We start from the raw sequence: 15,733 nt of genomic DNA on the forward strand, positions 1-15,733 counted from the left end.
CCTTGGGTATTTGCGAAAGTAATGGCGGCAGCGCACCTTCTTTACTCTGCTGTGATAGGCTTTCCCCAAATCAACATTTGGCTCTTGAAGGCGAACTCTCCCCAGGCAATTGTGGACCACGTCCAGACTATGGTAAACCTCCTAACATCATTTGGCGTCAGTGTCATCGTGCCAGAGTCCACCTGAATCCTTCACAGATGCTCTGGTTATCAAAGCTGTTCTTGATATAGTGCAGTTTTATGCTCCCTCCTTCCCCATCCTAGATCTTGATTGGGGTTTCCTTGTGGTTGTGATATCTATTGACATTCTGCTAGTCGACCACACCAGACAGTATATCCATGCTCTGAAGTAGGATCTGAAGACCCAGTGGGCACAGCACGAAAGGAACCTATTGGATTCCATCTAGGTTTCGGAGGAGAATGCAGACAATCTGCTGTGGTGACTGCTAGTGGGTGGGGCCCGTGGCAGACTCCTCCCATTACCTGAACCAGAGCGGATGGTGGTGATAGATGCATCCCTACTGGGCTGGGGATGCCATCTGGGAGAGGTAGAGAATGGCGGGTTCTGGTCTCTGGCAGAAAACCGCTTCTACATCAATTTGTTAGAGTTACGGGTGATCCGTTTGGCTTAAATACTTTCTCACCAACTATCAAAGGGATACTGGTACTGGTTCTCACAGACAACACCATCAATTTAATATGTGGTACTGCAACAAACAGGGTGTGGGTCTTCGATTGAGTGTCAGGAGGCTCTGTGCCTCTAGAAGTGGCCGAATCGCCATGGCCTTTTTCTAGTCGTATACCACCTGGCAGGATCTCTAAACGCTAGTGCGAAAAAACCCAGTTGTTGATGCCTAGTCGAACACGAACGACTTTTATACCCAGAGGTGACAGAGCTTTTTCCACTTTTTGGGAAAACCCTTGCTCTGTTGTTTCTCTTCCACTGAGAACTTGCACTGACACTGTTGTTGCACGCTACCCAAGACCGCTCTCTCAGAGACTCATTCCATCTGGAGTGGAGCATGGGACTCCTGTATGTCTTCTAATTCAAAACCATTGTGGCTGGAGTTAAGTTATTCTAGTGGCTCAAGATTGGGCCAGGATGGTGTCTAACCCAGCACCTCAGGACATGAGCATATGTTCTCTGATCATGCTGCATCTTCGGGAGGATCTGCTTTCGCAGCAACAGGGTAGGGTCCTGCACCTGGGCCTCCACAATCTACACTCACTTGGGTGGAGATAGAACAGCGGCAGCTAGTTTCCACCGAGCTACCTCCAGTCATCGTAGATGTTATTCTGGCAGCCACGCCCCCATTTATGAAATCCATGTACACTGGGCTCATGGACAAATTTGTGGCTTTGCGTGAACCCTCCCGATTGATTTGCTATAAACTATATTGTTTGATGTACTGTTATTTGTTTTGGGCACTAATAAAGGATAATGTATTTTTTGGACTTTTTATGGTTGAAACTCTTTTGAGTTATACTGTTGGCTTGGCAGGTGAGTGGGTCTCAGGCACACTCAGCCCACCCTCCCACACTTTGTTTTTCCATTACAAACTAGTTTTGAAGGCACGCCTAATATGGCAACACCATTTTATGTAGGACAGGCTATCACCCTTCTCATGTTCTTTGCCCTGTCTCACCCTTTGAAAAAGGAGTAGAGACTGCTTCGATCATGAGAGTTCTCGGTTTTTATATTGATCGCACCAGGAAACACCAAGTGGGCAAACAGCTTGTGCATTTCTAAGGGACAAATAAGGGAAAGGCAGTGCATCAAATACCTCTCAATGTGAATTATAATATGCTAACCTTGAGCAAAAACGTTATATCCATCCCTCCCCGCAATAGTCAGGTCCTTAAGCATGGGCAATTTGCCCGTTCGGTTCTGCTGGACTTTTTGGTCTGAGACATTACACAGGCCCGCCATCTAGAGAGGTACTGCTTTGATATCTATTCACAAAGTGAGGAGTCTGCGGTTAGAAGTATCCATCAGAAGAAAGTTGCCTTCTGTAAAGCTCTTTCTAGGGAAAACTCTAACCACAGATTCCTCACCACCCTCCTACCTCCCTGTTCTCTAGAATGGCCATCTTTCCATCAGAAAAGGTCTCAGACTAGAAATCTCCACACTGGTCAAGCCAGTTTACCGATTGGCTCTACGTTTGAGGTTCTGGATAAGCATTTAAAAGCAACTGGCACTAGTGTGCATGTTGACACTTAAATGCTGTTCCGCTCACCACTTCCAGAGCAGAATGATGTCAGTGCAGAAATGCACATTTACACCTACTGGCACGCAGGGGTACTGCTTTTGAGCTTCCAGAGCCTACCTGATGCAGGGGGAAATATTCACACTGAGGAATCTACGGTTACATAGAGTATCCACCAAAAAGAACTTTACTGAAGGCGAGTAATTTTTTTTTCTCCTATTGCACTGCTGAGGCTGGAGCAAGATGTGAGATCCTTGTGACTTTGGTCACATTTTCACAACCAGCAAAAGATGTTCTGAATCAGTCTCCAAGTATGGAAATTGGTGCTGCTTAAAGCCTTCCGTTTTGTCACAGTAATCTGTTTTATTGCACACACTCTTAAATCTTGGAATACAGTCACCAATGACAATTTGCCAGTACCCAAAGCATTCACTTCATGTGAAACATTTGTACTGTAATGAGTCATAGTGCCTGGTTTACACCAGGGTAAGCTACATCATCTCAGACTGCAATGGTCCGTCTTTCTCCTTGACAAAGGTAGAATGGTGTATTTTGGTCGGATGCTATCCAAGTTCTTTTTTTATGGTATGTTTCAAACTAGCATTGCAAAAACATTAAGAGTTTGGGCAGCATAAACATGCTGTGCATAGTTTACCACCTAATAGTTGAGACTTAAAAGTACACGTGTGTTTAGTTTTTCATTGAAGTTTTCGTTCATGGTTGTGCATGAAATTGATCATAAAACATTTTATATATTCACTTAAAAAACAGTTACAGATCAGTTAAGATATGAAGTAAAACCAAAGAACCTCTGAAATTCCTCAGTTCTAGTTAGCCCCACAAACGATAGCTCGCAGTCCCCAGAATGCAAGGCAATTCTTACTTCCGTCTTCTGTGACAGATGATTTTACAAATTACATCAGTGATCGACTAGTGATATGATATATTACTGTACCATTAACATTATGAATGATGCATGTATGGATACAATAAGATTGATCACTGTGTAGATGTGTTGAAATCTAAGAGGTGGTGTGAAGACCTCTTATTTTGTGAAGTCATAAGTTTTGCACTTGGAGTGTAAGTTAGTTTGACCCACAGGTTTCCGTTTAGCATGTTATTCTGTACCAGAGAATAAAGTTTCCTATGGGTGCTAAAATGGAAAACTATTCTTCTTTTTTAGTTTTTAGACCCCAAGATGGAGCTTAATGAATCTTCAAATCCTAAAAGTAGCCTAGAGTGTGTTGTAAAGTTTCATGCAGATTTGTCAAATGGCCCAAAGGTTATAAGCAAAATGGTTACACACATACACACACACCATACCATTCTTCACCACACACACACACACCCACACACACACCCACACACACACCCACACACACACCCACACACACACCCACACACACACACATATCTGTACCAACCACTGCATTAGACAATTAATAAAGCCTTTTTCACGAAATAGACACTATAGAGATAGTGATTCCTTCTTACTCCAATACATCATTACCTCTACTGCACGTTGGCTCTCAGTAAATGGTATTAAATACTCCGGCCTAAAAGTGGGCAAAGTCCCCTTAAAAAAGGTGGAAGCCTCTGCACTGAATTACTTGTATCATCTGGATCCTTTATTAAAAAAAAAAACGTGTTTACGTTCTATAGTAAAGACTTTATTTTGAACAGGGCCCGGACTTTCTGCATGAAAGTAGCATTTATCTTTGGGCCTGGACGTTCTGCATGAAAGTAGCATTTATCTTTGTTTCGATTTTAAAATCAAATTACCAGTGAAATTAAATCCATGTATGTAATTACTCAATAAAATCAGCCTGCAGTGAATGCACAAAAAGTTAAATAGCTGTATAATGCACTGCGAGCCAAGTATAATATTTTGGAGTTTTTGATGCAATTGTATAACCACATATAAAATTATTCATACACCTTGTAGTCAATATTCAATACTATGGTACCAAGTGTTGGCCTTCTAGTAAATGGCGATAAATGTTCTCTGCTGACAATACAATTGTTATGCCTCATGAACATAATAATTTGTTCATTTACCATACAACAATAAAAGTACAAAACACAACTGGAACCATAAGTTAACTACTTTAATACAAAACTGGGCAGAGATTTCAAACCAGCAAAGCTCGTAGGTTTATCTTGGATTGTGAGTCCTAACTAAACATGAGCAAGAATTATGCAGTTGAAAACAAAAGAAACAAGCATTTGCAATGCAATCGGTCTCACCTTTGGGACCTTATATGTATTTATCTATACAGCACATTGGCCTGGGTGCTGAAACATCTACTGTTCTTTAACATGGAGGGAAAGTAAGCACCTAACTGCGTGACACGCCAGGTACTGCAACACTTGGAGAGAAATATTGCCTTTCAGTGGGAAATGGTATAGTCCAAAGCTGTTTAAAAATAAAATAAGGGCCTTCTGTGGTCATATCACTGAAAATACAAGATTTGAAAATAATATTGTCTACAGGTGTTTGTGGAAGACAATTTCTATGGACTGGAATCTAGAGAATACTAAAGTGATGCTGGTATTTTACTGACCTCTGTTGGTCGTCTTCTATCAAGACAGTTGACCAGAAAAAAGTCCCTAAGCGGAAGCAGACAAGTTCTAGGACTGATCTCCTGAGCCCACAAAGTACATACACATATAAGTATATACTGATGTGTATATAAAAGGTCTTGAATGCTTGACCTAAAAATGCAATGTTCTTTATACACTGCATTTGTGAAATAAAGAATTTAACTTGATAGTTCAATGTACATTTAAAATGAAATACAGTTCCTTAGGCGTTTCAGTGGAGGTAGAATGATGAAGCCAATGGTTGGTAGAATGAGGTGAGCGAAACAAACTACTCTGTGAGGAGCCAAAGCCAACTTTGTGTGCATTTGAAAGATAAATGGTTTTTACAGGCAGCTGCACTGTGAAGTGAAAACTACAAGTTGGGCAAACATTGAAAGTAAATAGAGGGACACATGCTTGCCATATCTGACTATACCATAATTAAATATCCAAAGTCAAAACTACCAACTGACTGCTTGACCTAGACTAGACTGGATGGTGAATACATCTTAATATCAGAAATGTATCGCACACTGAATGCACATGGGAATTGATCAGAAAAGGCAGGAAAGGAATTCACATGACTAAACTTTTTTAGCACCAAAATTTGGAAATCGAGATGGTAGAAGAATTTTTTTTAATCCAAACTGCTATATTTAAAGCATATTTAAAGATTAGACGGATTGTATGTGTTTAGGGGTAGGGACGCAGAAAGGATGTGAATCAAGAATCTGGGAGAAAATGAACCTGCCCCAGACCTGTTGAATAAAATAAGATTTTTTAATTTTATAGGTATAATGAAGAACTAGAACTTGAAGATGCCATTCACACAGCCATTTTAACATTAAAGGTATGGTATTTAATTCAAGCACAAGCAAACCTTGTTTTTCTGAAACATTACCTGTATTGAAAACTATCTTTCTTACAGGAAAGCTTTGAAGGACAGATGACGGAAGACAACATTGAAGTCGGCATCTGCAATGAAGCAGGGTTTAAAAGACTCACTCCAGCTGAAGTAAAGGATTATCTGTCTGCTATAGCATAATAATTGTACATTAGAATAACTGGGAATTTGTAGAAAAACATTTATTTCTACCACAGGAGAATTACAATGTATAAAACGTTTAATTTGCAGCTTTTTTGAATACTTATTTCTACATGGTTTGTCTGACGGATCTTTTTAAAATGGTATGCGTGCAAATCACAATAAACGATATCAGATTAATTCAGTTTTAGTTGTGTCTAATTGAAATCTCTTGATTAAATATTTACTTGAAATGTGGTGCTTTTGAACCCAAGCTTTACTTGAAGAGGCTAGTCAACTCTGAGCTTCCCCTAACAGAAAGAATGTGATAATAGTGCAAAGGTAGTATTGAAGCAACAAAAAAATGCCAATGTAAAGGCAGTATGATTTCTTTCCATCTTTTTATCTTTTAGAGAACACAGTGAAATGAACACAGTAAAAATATTTATAAAAAAAGACCAATAGCAATATTTAAGAACATACACAGCTGGATTGGCCGTCACCTCCTAAAGAGAAAAATGAAAGGCAATTGATTCTATCAGCATTGAGCCTCACTTCGAGAAACAAATTGCACTTCTATTTTGAGCAAGCCAAGCACCACCAAACATACAGATAATATCTCACATTGTCTTAACTGTTACAGAAGGACCCATGATTTGCTATGCCCAATCCTGCTTACATTCATTTTGTTCCCCCTGGGGAGTTGTTATGAATTTAACAAAGATACACATGATATGGAATTTGCTTGATAGGTAAGTCAGTTTTCCTTCTTTCATGGTATCTTCATTAATCATGAAGTAGAATAGCAAGCACATGTAAGTGGGAGAGCTGTATGTAAGCTACAAGCGGGAGAGCCATAAGCAAGTAAAGCACACTTGATATACATCTATACCCAGACGTCTGAAGCACTTTGGAGTAAGCTTAAGAGTTAAAAGTCTGATTACTTTTCCATCTGATGTTCCCTTCAGTTTTTTTCAGTAATTACAGCAATAACCCAACCTTTTAAAGATAATTTGTTGAAGTCTCTCCGTTCAGCCCAGATCCCAAGCTGGCAGCCTGGTGCCATTGTAGGGAATACGTGACTGTAATTACTGTGACCAGTTAAATGAATACACCCACTGTCCCCTCAGATTTGTCACCATTCAGTGGTGATCCTACCTGCTTGTTATCTGCTTCCCTTATATTTTTGATAATATACTCCCTGACATTTACTTCTTATGTGTGTTTCTTTGTCAGCACATTTTTGTCACTTGGTTGTGTTGGGCATTTAACTGAAAACATTCTATGGTAAACACAGCAAAATGTTTTAACAGACCTTTATTGAATCATGGAAAACCACTACAAATGGGGCAACCGATTGTACACGCACTGCCAAACAAATGAAAAACATTTCATCTCACATTAAAGGCTGTTTAGGTGTGTTAGCACTTTATCTGCTAAGACAACCGCTATTATGCAGTCCTGACTGTAGGGTGAGCTCAGACTAAGGAGACCACGAAAAAGGCACTGTGTAAACTAAGGCTTTGACTTAATTCCACAAGATTTGACTTTCCCACCTGCGGGTGCCTGAACTTGTTTCAATGCACCCACACGTGAGCAAGAAGGTCAAGCTTGTTGAAGCCCCACGCATACATACTTGTTGATGTGTTGTCTGTGCTTTATGGTTACTAACAGTCCCTTAAAAGTGGTGAGGGAAGCAGTGATGATTCAAACTCAAATTTGTTCATTTGAATATCACATGTACTGCACCAAGAAAAGACACTTTCTGCTAAAAAGTGTTTATTTCAACCGTCTCATCCTCTTGCTTAGCACATTAATAATAAACCACACAGAATATCATTAAAACAGCACTGATGCATGTCACTAACCACGAAAATAGTATGAACATTTCTAATATTGTTGGAATGTCATTGGGCACCATAAAGCCTACAATCCTGCATGGCTACATTGATTAAATTCCTCAGATGAAATCAATGTATTAGTAGTGTGATTAAGTTCATCCGGAGATGTTGTGAAAGATAGAAAGCTGAGGCATGTTACCTATCTTCATTCTGAAAATAGGGACATCTCTTCAATAAATGTGGAGGACTATTAAGCAGAGGAGCTTCACAATGCTCACATTGAGTGTAATTGTATATCTCTCTAGGATAACCAGTTCTATGTATGTAATAGTGTTCATAATAATGAAAACAATACTTTTCTTTATAATGCAATGCGTTCAAATAAGGATCTTCATTGTTCAAAGTGGTGTACACCTGAAAATCAGACATCATCTGTTTTACAGTCTCTGTAACCCAGTCATCTGAAACAAAACCAGGAATAATCACATCATTCATTGAAACTTTCAACACATATGGCAATTGCAGTGTCTCTCAGTGGATCCCATAATTTGATAAGGAGCCCTTTCCCAGACTATGCCCTCAGACACATAAGCTGGGATGTATTGAAACATAGAGATCTCGTCGAGCTCTGTGGGGTATGAGATGCGTTTGAGATTTTCGAACCACGTGTTGTACAAAAGTACAGTTCTTTCAGAGACATAATGTCTGTACAGTAGCGGTAGAATAACAGTTTTGTCAGCCACATGATGGAAACACTCCTGTAGCGTGCCAAACACAGAACTATGATGGTATTTGGTACCTTTCACGAAACCAATGAGAAGCAGGAAGAAATTGATAGTGTAGCGTGACTGTGGAGTGTGATATAAAGGCCTTTGGGTAGAATTTGGATTCATTTTCATAAAGCGTTTCGCGAAAAGACATCATCTTGATCAATGTTGACCCAATTATAAGGATCATAATAAACCATTGTGTTCTGAACATTTGTGCCCTTAAGAATGGCATCTTCAGATGTATCCATGGAATCCACTGGTTGGTGTAAAGGTCAAATATTCCTGGCAGGATCCTCAAGCTAGGGATGTCACTGCGCTCTTCTAGGTGTATTTCATTCAGATTAGGGAGAGACCCTACCCTGAAACCTTCTTGATGTCTATGAGTCTGCTGTACGGAATTGGCCTTAAAGTGCTTCTTGACATGATCAGTGGATACCTCTCAGTTTTTTTGGAACTAAAGGAGGCAGAATTAAAGTTTGTTCTCCCTGTACACTGAACTGGAATGCCTGCTCAAAAGCTTGCTTATTGTGGATCTTCACAGAACTCACCTGCCCACAGCTGTAAAAATCTTCTCTTCAGTGGTAGCAGCTTCAGAATGATTCACATTGGACAGCATGTCTCTGACCTCTTGGACACTCTAAGCCAAAAAACTTACTTAAAAATGAAAACACATTTTGTGCGAGTTCATCTGGTTTGTGTAAGTGTGAACTGCCTGTGTTGTACCATATCTCTCTTTTTTTTTAAACATTTCAGTCACTGCATCCAACTGTTCTCTGTCTTACTTGTGTTACGGGACTTTGCGCTTATGTGGCCATTGGTTTACCTGTGGTGTGCAGCAGAAAACATTGGTAAACATTGCTAAAAATAAATTCACAACAAAAAACAGAAAAGTGTTGGCATAGTCAATGCTTGCTTTTTCCTTAGCTCTGGAATGCTCTGTGGTGACTGAAAAGTTGTTACAGCCGTAGATTGCTCTGCTAAGCACTCTGCCCATGTCCCACAAGCTTTTCTGCGGCTTCCTACACAAGTACATTTATGCAGCATCATGCAAACATTTTTTTATTTTATATTTTGCTCTAAAGTATCAATCAGCCATCTTTGAAATATAAATAAGTTTTCAAATATGCCAAAATGGCAGCCACTTCATAGCAATATTCATGCACACAAGGCCACACATCAGCCATATATACATTTAATTTCTTAAATATCTGTGGACTGTGAAAGCAGTAAACTTAGGTTTTAATCCCGACTCTTTCACTTGACTGCATTGTGTAATCTTGGGCAAATACGTTAATATTAATTAATGTGAATTTTAGCTGAATAGTCTAAATAAGTTGCAAAATGAACAAAATCGCTCCACTTGCCTGGGTACCTTGTGGCATACCTGAATGTTTAGTGTGACATACAACACTAGACATTTCTTCACTACACAATTCACCACCACACAATTCAATACCACCCAACATAATTATACTTCACATAATACTACTCACCGCAACAATTCAACTCCACATACATAATGCCAGATACATTCACTCCACATAAAACCACCCTATGCCACATAGCAACAATCCAAATAAGTACACTCTCCACCATGCCACAGAATTCCAGTCAGCATAATTTCACTCGACGCCACAACATTCTATTCCACACAATCCAAAACCACACATTTCCATTCAACAAATCTTAATTCGACAACAAACCATATAATTCAACTCAACAACACAATTACACAATACACCACCTACATCCAATCCACACCAAAGAATCCCATATCCGGCCACAAGATTCAACAGCACCACATCATTGAACTCCACTACATACCACTCCATAGCACAAATACCAATCTACATAATTACACTCCATACTCAATACAACATAATTACTATCCACAAAATTACACTGCACACCATACTACATAATTACACTACACAAATCCACTCAACAATACTCCAAATACCAGTTAAAATCCACCCCATATAATTCCACCCCACACCACATAATGCACTCCACAAAAACATTTAGTTATGTTCGAGGCATATGGGCTGCAGATGGTACATTTATGAATAGATCGCCATCTGGTGTTGGGCTCGGATGATTGCACTTGTTTTTCCCTTGGAGAAGTCTTTTGTCGTCACAAGACTGGTGACTCCTCCTTTGGGTGCTAGTGCGCAGGGGCATCGGCTCCATCCTTAGATTGTTTTTTTCCGCCATCGGGTTCGGATGAGGATCGAAGCGCTCCGGATCGACTTCGAGAAAAAGTGATATTTCGGCGCGTATTCCCTTTCCAATTCGACGGTATTGTTATCGAACGCGAGTTCATTTCCATTCCGACGCGTTTTAACGTCAACAATAAACATTTTCGACTTCTACGTCGACGAGACCGGGAGGCCTTTCTCGACGTAGTCCAGCCCGGAGTCCATGGAAAGGACTCCATTTAAGAGATGTCCAACGTGTGGTGCTAAGTTCCCACACAAGGACCTACACGAGGTGTGCAATCTTTGCCTATCACCTGAACACGAATCCAGGGACAGTGAAGCCTGCGCAGCATTCTCCTCAAAGTCGACGATTAGAAACCGTCGAGCCCGGGCACACGAGGTATCGAGAATGCAGTCGGAGGCAATCCCGGAGCTGTTCGAGGCCCAGCACCCCGAAGAAGAAGAGGAAGATGAGGACGAGTCGGGGTCGGAAGTGGAAGAGTCTGATGTCAAAGAAATCGACGCTCAACAAGCCTTGAGTGACGAGGTCCCCTTACCGAAAATCCGACCCCGTTTGGTGTCGACCCCGCCTTCGAGCCCGGTCAGACTACCGAAGAAAGTTTCCGACGCCCCGCCTTCGGGCCCGGCAACAAAACCATAACACTCTGCCTCCCACCATGTCGGATTCAAGAAACGGTCCACAGCGACATCGACACCGAAGCTCCATATAAAGGAAAGCTCGCAGTCGAAACATTCCATGTCGAAACCAAAACATGCTTCGACGTCAGACTTACTCGACACCGAAAAAATCGGAATCGAGCAAATTCTCTGTGCCGAAAACACAGAACATTGACGGTCAGAAGCAAAGGCACCTTTCGGAACCAAAAACTTTGGAACCGACACAGGAGCATCAGACCGATCCAAAACAAGACTTTGTTTATCGATCCGCAAACTGGCAAAGTGGTGACAAAATTACCTAAAAAGAGGAAGAATGAACAGCTGGACGACAAAGCTCTAACTCCTAAAAAGAGAACAATGGGGACAAATAAAACTCCTCCCCTTTCTCCTCAACCTAGAGACACACCCTCTTCTCCTCTTCCTCACACTATTTCAGCTATTCCTCCACCTTCTACACCAAGACCATCTACACCTCAAACAGATGTAGAAAGTGATACAGGGGAGAGAGAACTTCATGGGGATGACGACACTGCCCCAGATGAAGCAGACCCATGGGAGAATTATAATGCAGGGTCGGATGATAACGACCCAGAATTATACCCCTCAAAACCTTCACCACCTGATGATAATACAGGTTTTGCACAGCTGATTAATAGGGCAGCAAAATACCATAAGGTAAACTTACACACACCACCTCAAATAGAGGATTTCCTTTTAGAAACACTACCTGCTGCACAAAGAACATCAGGAACACTACCTATGCTGAAGGGTCTTCTCAATCACACAGCAGACCTATTCAAAGACCCTGTGAGGGCTAGGGTATTAACCCAAGAATTGATAAAAAATATAAGGCAGCCCCAAAGGACCCAATATTTATCAAAGGGCAGGTACCTCTGGACTCGCTTGTAGTCACAAACGCTCGTAAAAGAGCAAACTCATTATCTACAGGAGAAGCTCCTCCTCCTGATAAGGAGTCCAAGTTAATCGATGCATCTGGCAAAAGAGTAGCATCCCAAGCAGCAAACAGCTGGCGCATAGCTAATACACAAGCGCTACTTGCACGCTATGATAGAGCTCATTATGATGAGTTAGAAAAACTCATTACACATCTCCCTAAGGAATATCAAAAAAGGGCAGACCAGCTCATACAAGAAGGGAAGATAATAACTAACACTTACATTAAGTGCGCCTTAGACGCAGCAGACACTGCAGCAAGATCCATCTACACCAGTATCATGTTAAGAAGACATGCTTGGCTTAGGGTCTCAGGGTTCAAACAAGAAGTACAAACATCCTTATTGAACCAACCTTTTGATGAAAAAACAGTTTTCGGCTCAGGTACAGATGAGACTTTAGAAAAGATGAAAAAAGACACAAACGGCTAAATCAATGGGAGCATTACAACAGCCAATTCAAAGGGGTTCCTTTCGTAGGTCCACCTATAGAGGCGGGTCAAAGAATACAGGCACAAGCCAGCAATCTACCTCTTTTACACCAACATCACCCAGAGGTAATTCAAGAGGCAGTTACAGAGGTAACAACAACAAGGCTAGAGGTCGTGGAAATAACAACCGCAACTCCCCAACCCCAAAACAGTGACTTCATACAGCTCCCCCCAGACCATATAACACCGGTCGGGGGACGTCTATCACAGTTCCTACCTGTCTGGGAAAACATCACATCAGACAGGTGGGCGAGACAAATTATCCAACATGGTTATAGCCTAGAACCCACAGCTACCCCACCAAACACCCCCCCCAGACAGCGTCCAATGAATCAAGATCATCTAACATTGTTAAAACAGGAAGTACTATCACTGCTACAAAAGCATGCTATAGAGAAGGTTCCAAAACATCAACAAGGGACAGGAGTATGCTCTCTATACTTCCTAATTCCCAAAAAAAACGGGTCTCTAAGGCCAATTTTAGACCTCAGACCTCTCAATGCATACATAAATTCAGAACATTTCCACATGGTCACGCTCCAACAAGTACTTCCTTTACTGAAGGAAGGGGACTTTCTTTCTACACTGGATCTAAAAGACGCTTACTTTCACATCTCAATTCACAAAGCCCACAGAAAATACCTCAGGTTTGTAGTAGAAGGACAACATTATCAGTTCAAAGTCCTTCTGTTTGGGGTCACAACAGCACCAAGGGTGTTCACAAAATGCCTAGCAGTAGTTGCAGCACACCTAAGAAGACAACAAATACATGTCTTCCCTTACTTGGACGATTGGCTAATAAAAGCCAAGTCACAAGAAGAATGTCTTCAAAACACACAGAAGACCATTCAATTGCTGCACCAGCTAGGGTTTACGGTGAACTACACAAAATCCCACCTGCAACCAAACAAAGTTCAACAATATCTAGGGGCTACTATAGACACAGAAAGAGCCAAAGTATACCCCAATCCAATCAGGATCCAACCAATGATCATGTTGATCCAAAGATTTCAACCACAACACTCACTAACAGCTCGAGTGTTCATGCAGCTGTTAGGGATGATGTCCTCCTGCATACTGCTAATACCATATGCCAGACTACAAATGCGTCCACTGCAAGAATGTCTAGCAACACAGTGGAATCGGGCTCAAGGTCAGATTACAGATCTGGTGTTGGTAGACGACCGCACACATCGCTCTCTGAAGTGGTGGAACACATCAAACATTTCCATGGGGCGGTCGTTCCTAGAACCGATTCCACATGTGATACTAACAGCGGATGCATCGCTCACCTGATGGGGAGCGCATATGGAGAAATATACATTGCAGGGAAGATGGAGTGTACAGCAAAAAAGACTGCACATCAATTATCTCGAACTACTAGCAGTGTTTCTAGCATTAAAAGCTTTTCAAATGCAGATTCTCAACAAAGCAGTCCTGATCAGAACAGACATCATGACTGCAATGTATTATATTAAAAAACAGGGGGGACACACTCTCTCCAACTATCCAGACTAGCGCAGGACATTTGGAGATGGGCCATTCCTCAAAAGATCTATCTGTTAGCCGAAAACCTACCAGGAGTTCAAAATCCGATAGCAGACATCTTGAGCAGAGAGTCAGAACAAATACACGAATGGGAACTGCACAACCAAATACTGCAGCCATTCTTCCAAAGATGGTGACAACCAGAGATAGATCTCTTTGCCACTCATCAGAACGCAAAATGCCAAACCTTCGCATGCAGGTACCCACACCACCTGTCCCAGGGCAATGCGTTATAGATAAATTGGTCCAACAAATTTGCTTACGCTTTTCCCCCTCTCCCACTAATTCCATTAGTGGTTAGAAAACTGCAACAACATTCAATGACAATGATACTAGTAGCACCCACGTGGGCACGACAGCCGTGGTTCACCACGCTACTGCAACTCTCACAGGTGCCACGTCAAAAGTTAAAAATATTACCCATGCACCTTACACAGAACCATGGAGAAATAAAGCACCCGGATCCCAAACAATTGAACCTAGCGATCTGGCTCCTGAGGTCATAGAATTTGGATACTTAGATTTACCTCCAAACTGTATGGAAATCATTAAGCAAGCAAGACGTCCTACCACCACAGCATGCTATGCAGCAAAGTGGAAAAGGTTTGCTGTATACTGTAACAGTAAGAACATCAACCCTCTGGACGCATCCACTAAAGAGATTTGCTATTTACTACACTTGCAGCAATGTAACCTTGCTTACACCTCTATTAGAGTACATCTTGCAGCTATAGCAGCGTACCTGCAAAACAGGCAACCTCTTTCCCTGTTTAAAGTGCCAGCAATAAAAGCTTTCATGGAAGGCCTCAAGAGTCATTCCACCAATACTACCGCCTTCCCCAGTCTGGAATCTCAACATAGTACTTACCAGACTAATGGGACCACCTTTCGAACCTATGCATAGGTGTGAAATACAATCCCTTACATGGAAGGTGGCTTTTCTTATAGCTATTACTTCACTCAGAAGAGTAAGTGAATTGCAAGCATTCACAATACAAGAACCATTCCTACAGTTACACCAAAATAAAGTGGTTCTTAGAACAAACCCAAAATTCTTGCCTAAAGTAATTTCAGCATTCCACATCAATCAGCCAGTGGAACTACCAGTCTTCTTTCCAAAACCACAGACGGTAGCACAAAGGGCCCTACATACATTAGATGTCAAAAGGGCAAAATTGTACTAAATAGAAAGAACACAAACTTTCAGAAAAACAAAACAACTATTTGTAGCGTTTTCTCCTACACATAAGGGCAATCCTATCCCTAAAGCAGGCATTGCCAAGTGGATTGTAAAATGTATACAAATATGTTACTTAAAAGCAAAAAGGACATTAACTGTTCCTCCTAGAGCTCACTCTACACGTAAACTAGGAGCATCTATGGCATTATTAGGAAACATTCCTCTAGATGACATATGCAAAGCAGCTACCTGGGTTACACC

General features: G+C 41.3%; 1 protein-coding gene across 1 annotated transcript in view; it reads left to right on the forward strand.

Moving 5' to 3' along the window:
* PSMA2 (proteasome 20S subunit alpha 2) overlaps positions 1 to 6,014 on the forward strand; it is a 161,210-nt gene extending 155,196 nt beyond the window's left edge. Inside the window, exons 7-8 of the mRNA XM_086964872.1 lie at positions 5,582 to 5,639; positions 5,718 to 6,014. Coding sequence (XP_086820998.1) covers positions 5,582 to 5,639; positions 5,718 to 5,834 — 175 coding nt within the window. The 3' untranslated portion in view covers positions 5,835 to 6,014. The remainder of the gene's footprint in view (positions 1 to 5,581; positions 5,640 to 5,717) is intronic.
* The last annotated feature ends 9,719 nt before the right edge of the window (positions 6,015 to 15,733 follow it).

Source organism: Lissotriton vulgaris, chromosome 4_1 (genome assembly GCF_964263255.1).
Source record: "Lissotriton vulgaris chromosome 4_1, aLisVul1.2, whole genome shotgun sequence".
Taxonomy (NCBI): domain Eukaryota; kingdom Metazoa; phylum Chordata; class Amphibia; order Caudata; family Salamandridae; genus Lissotriton; species Lissotriton vulgaris.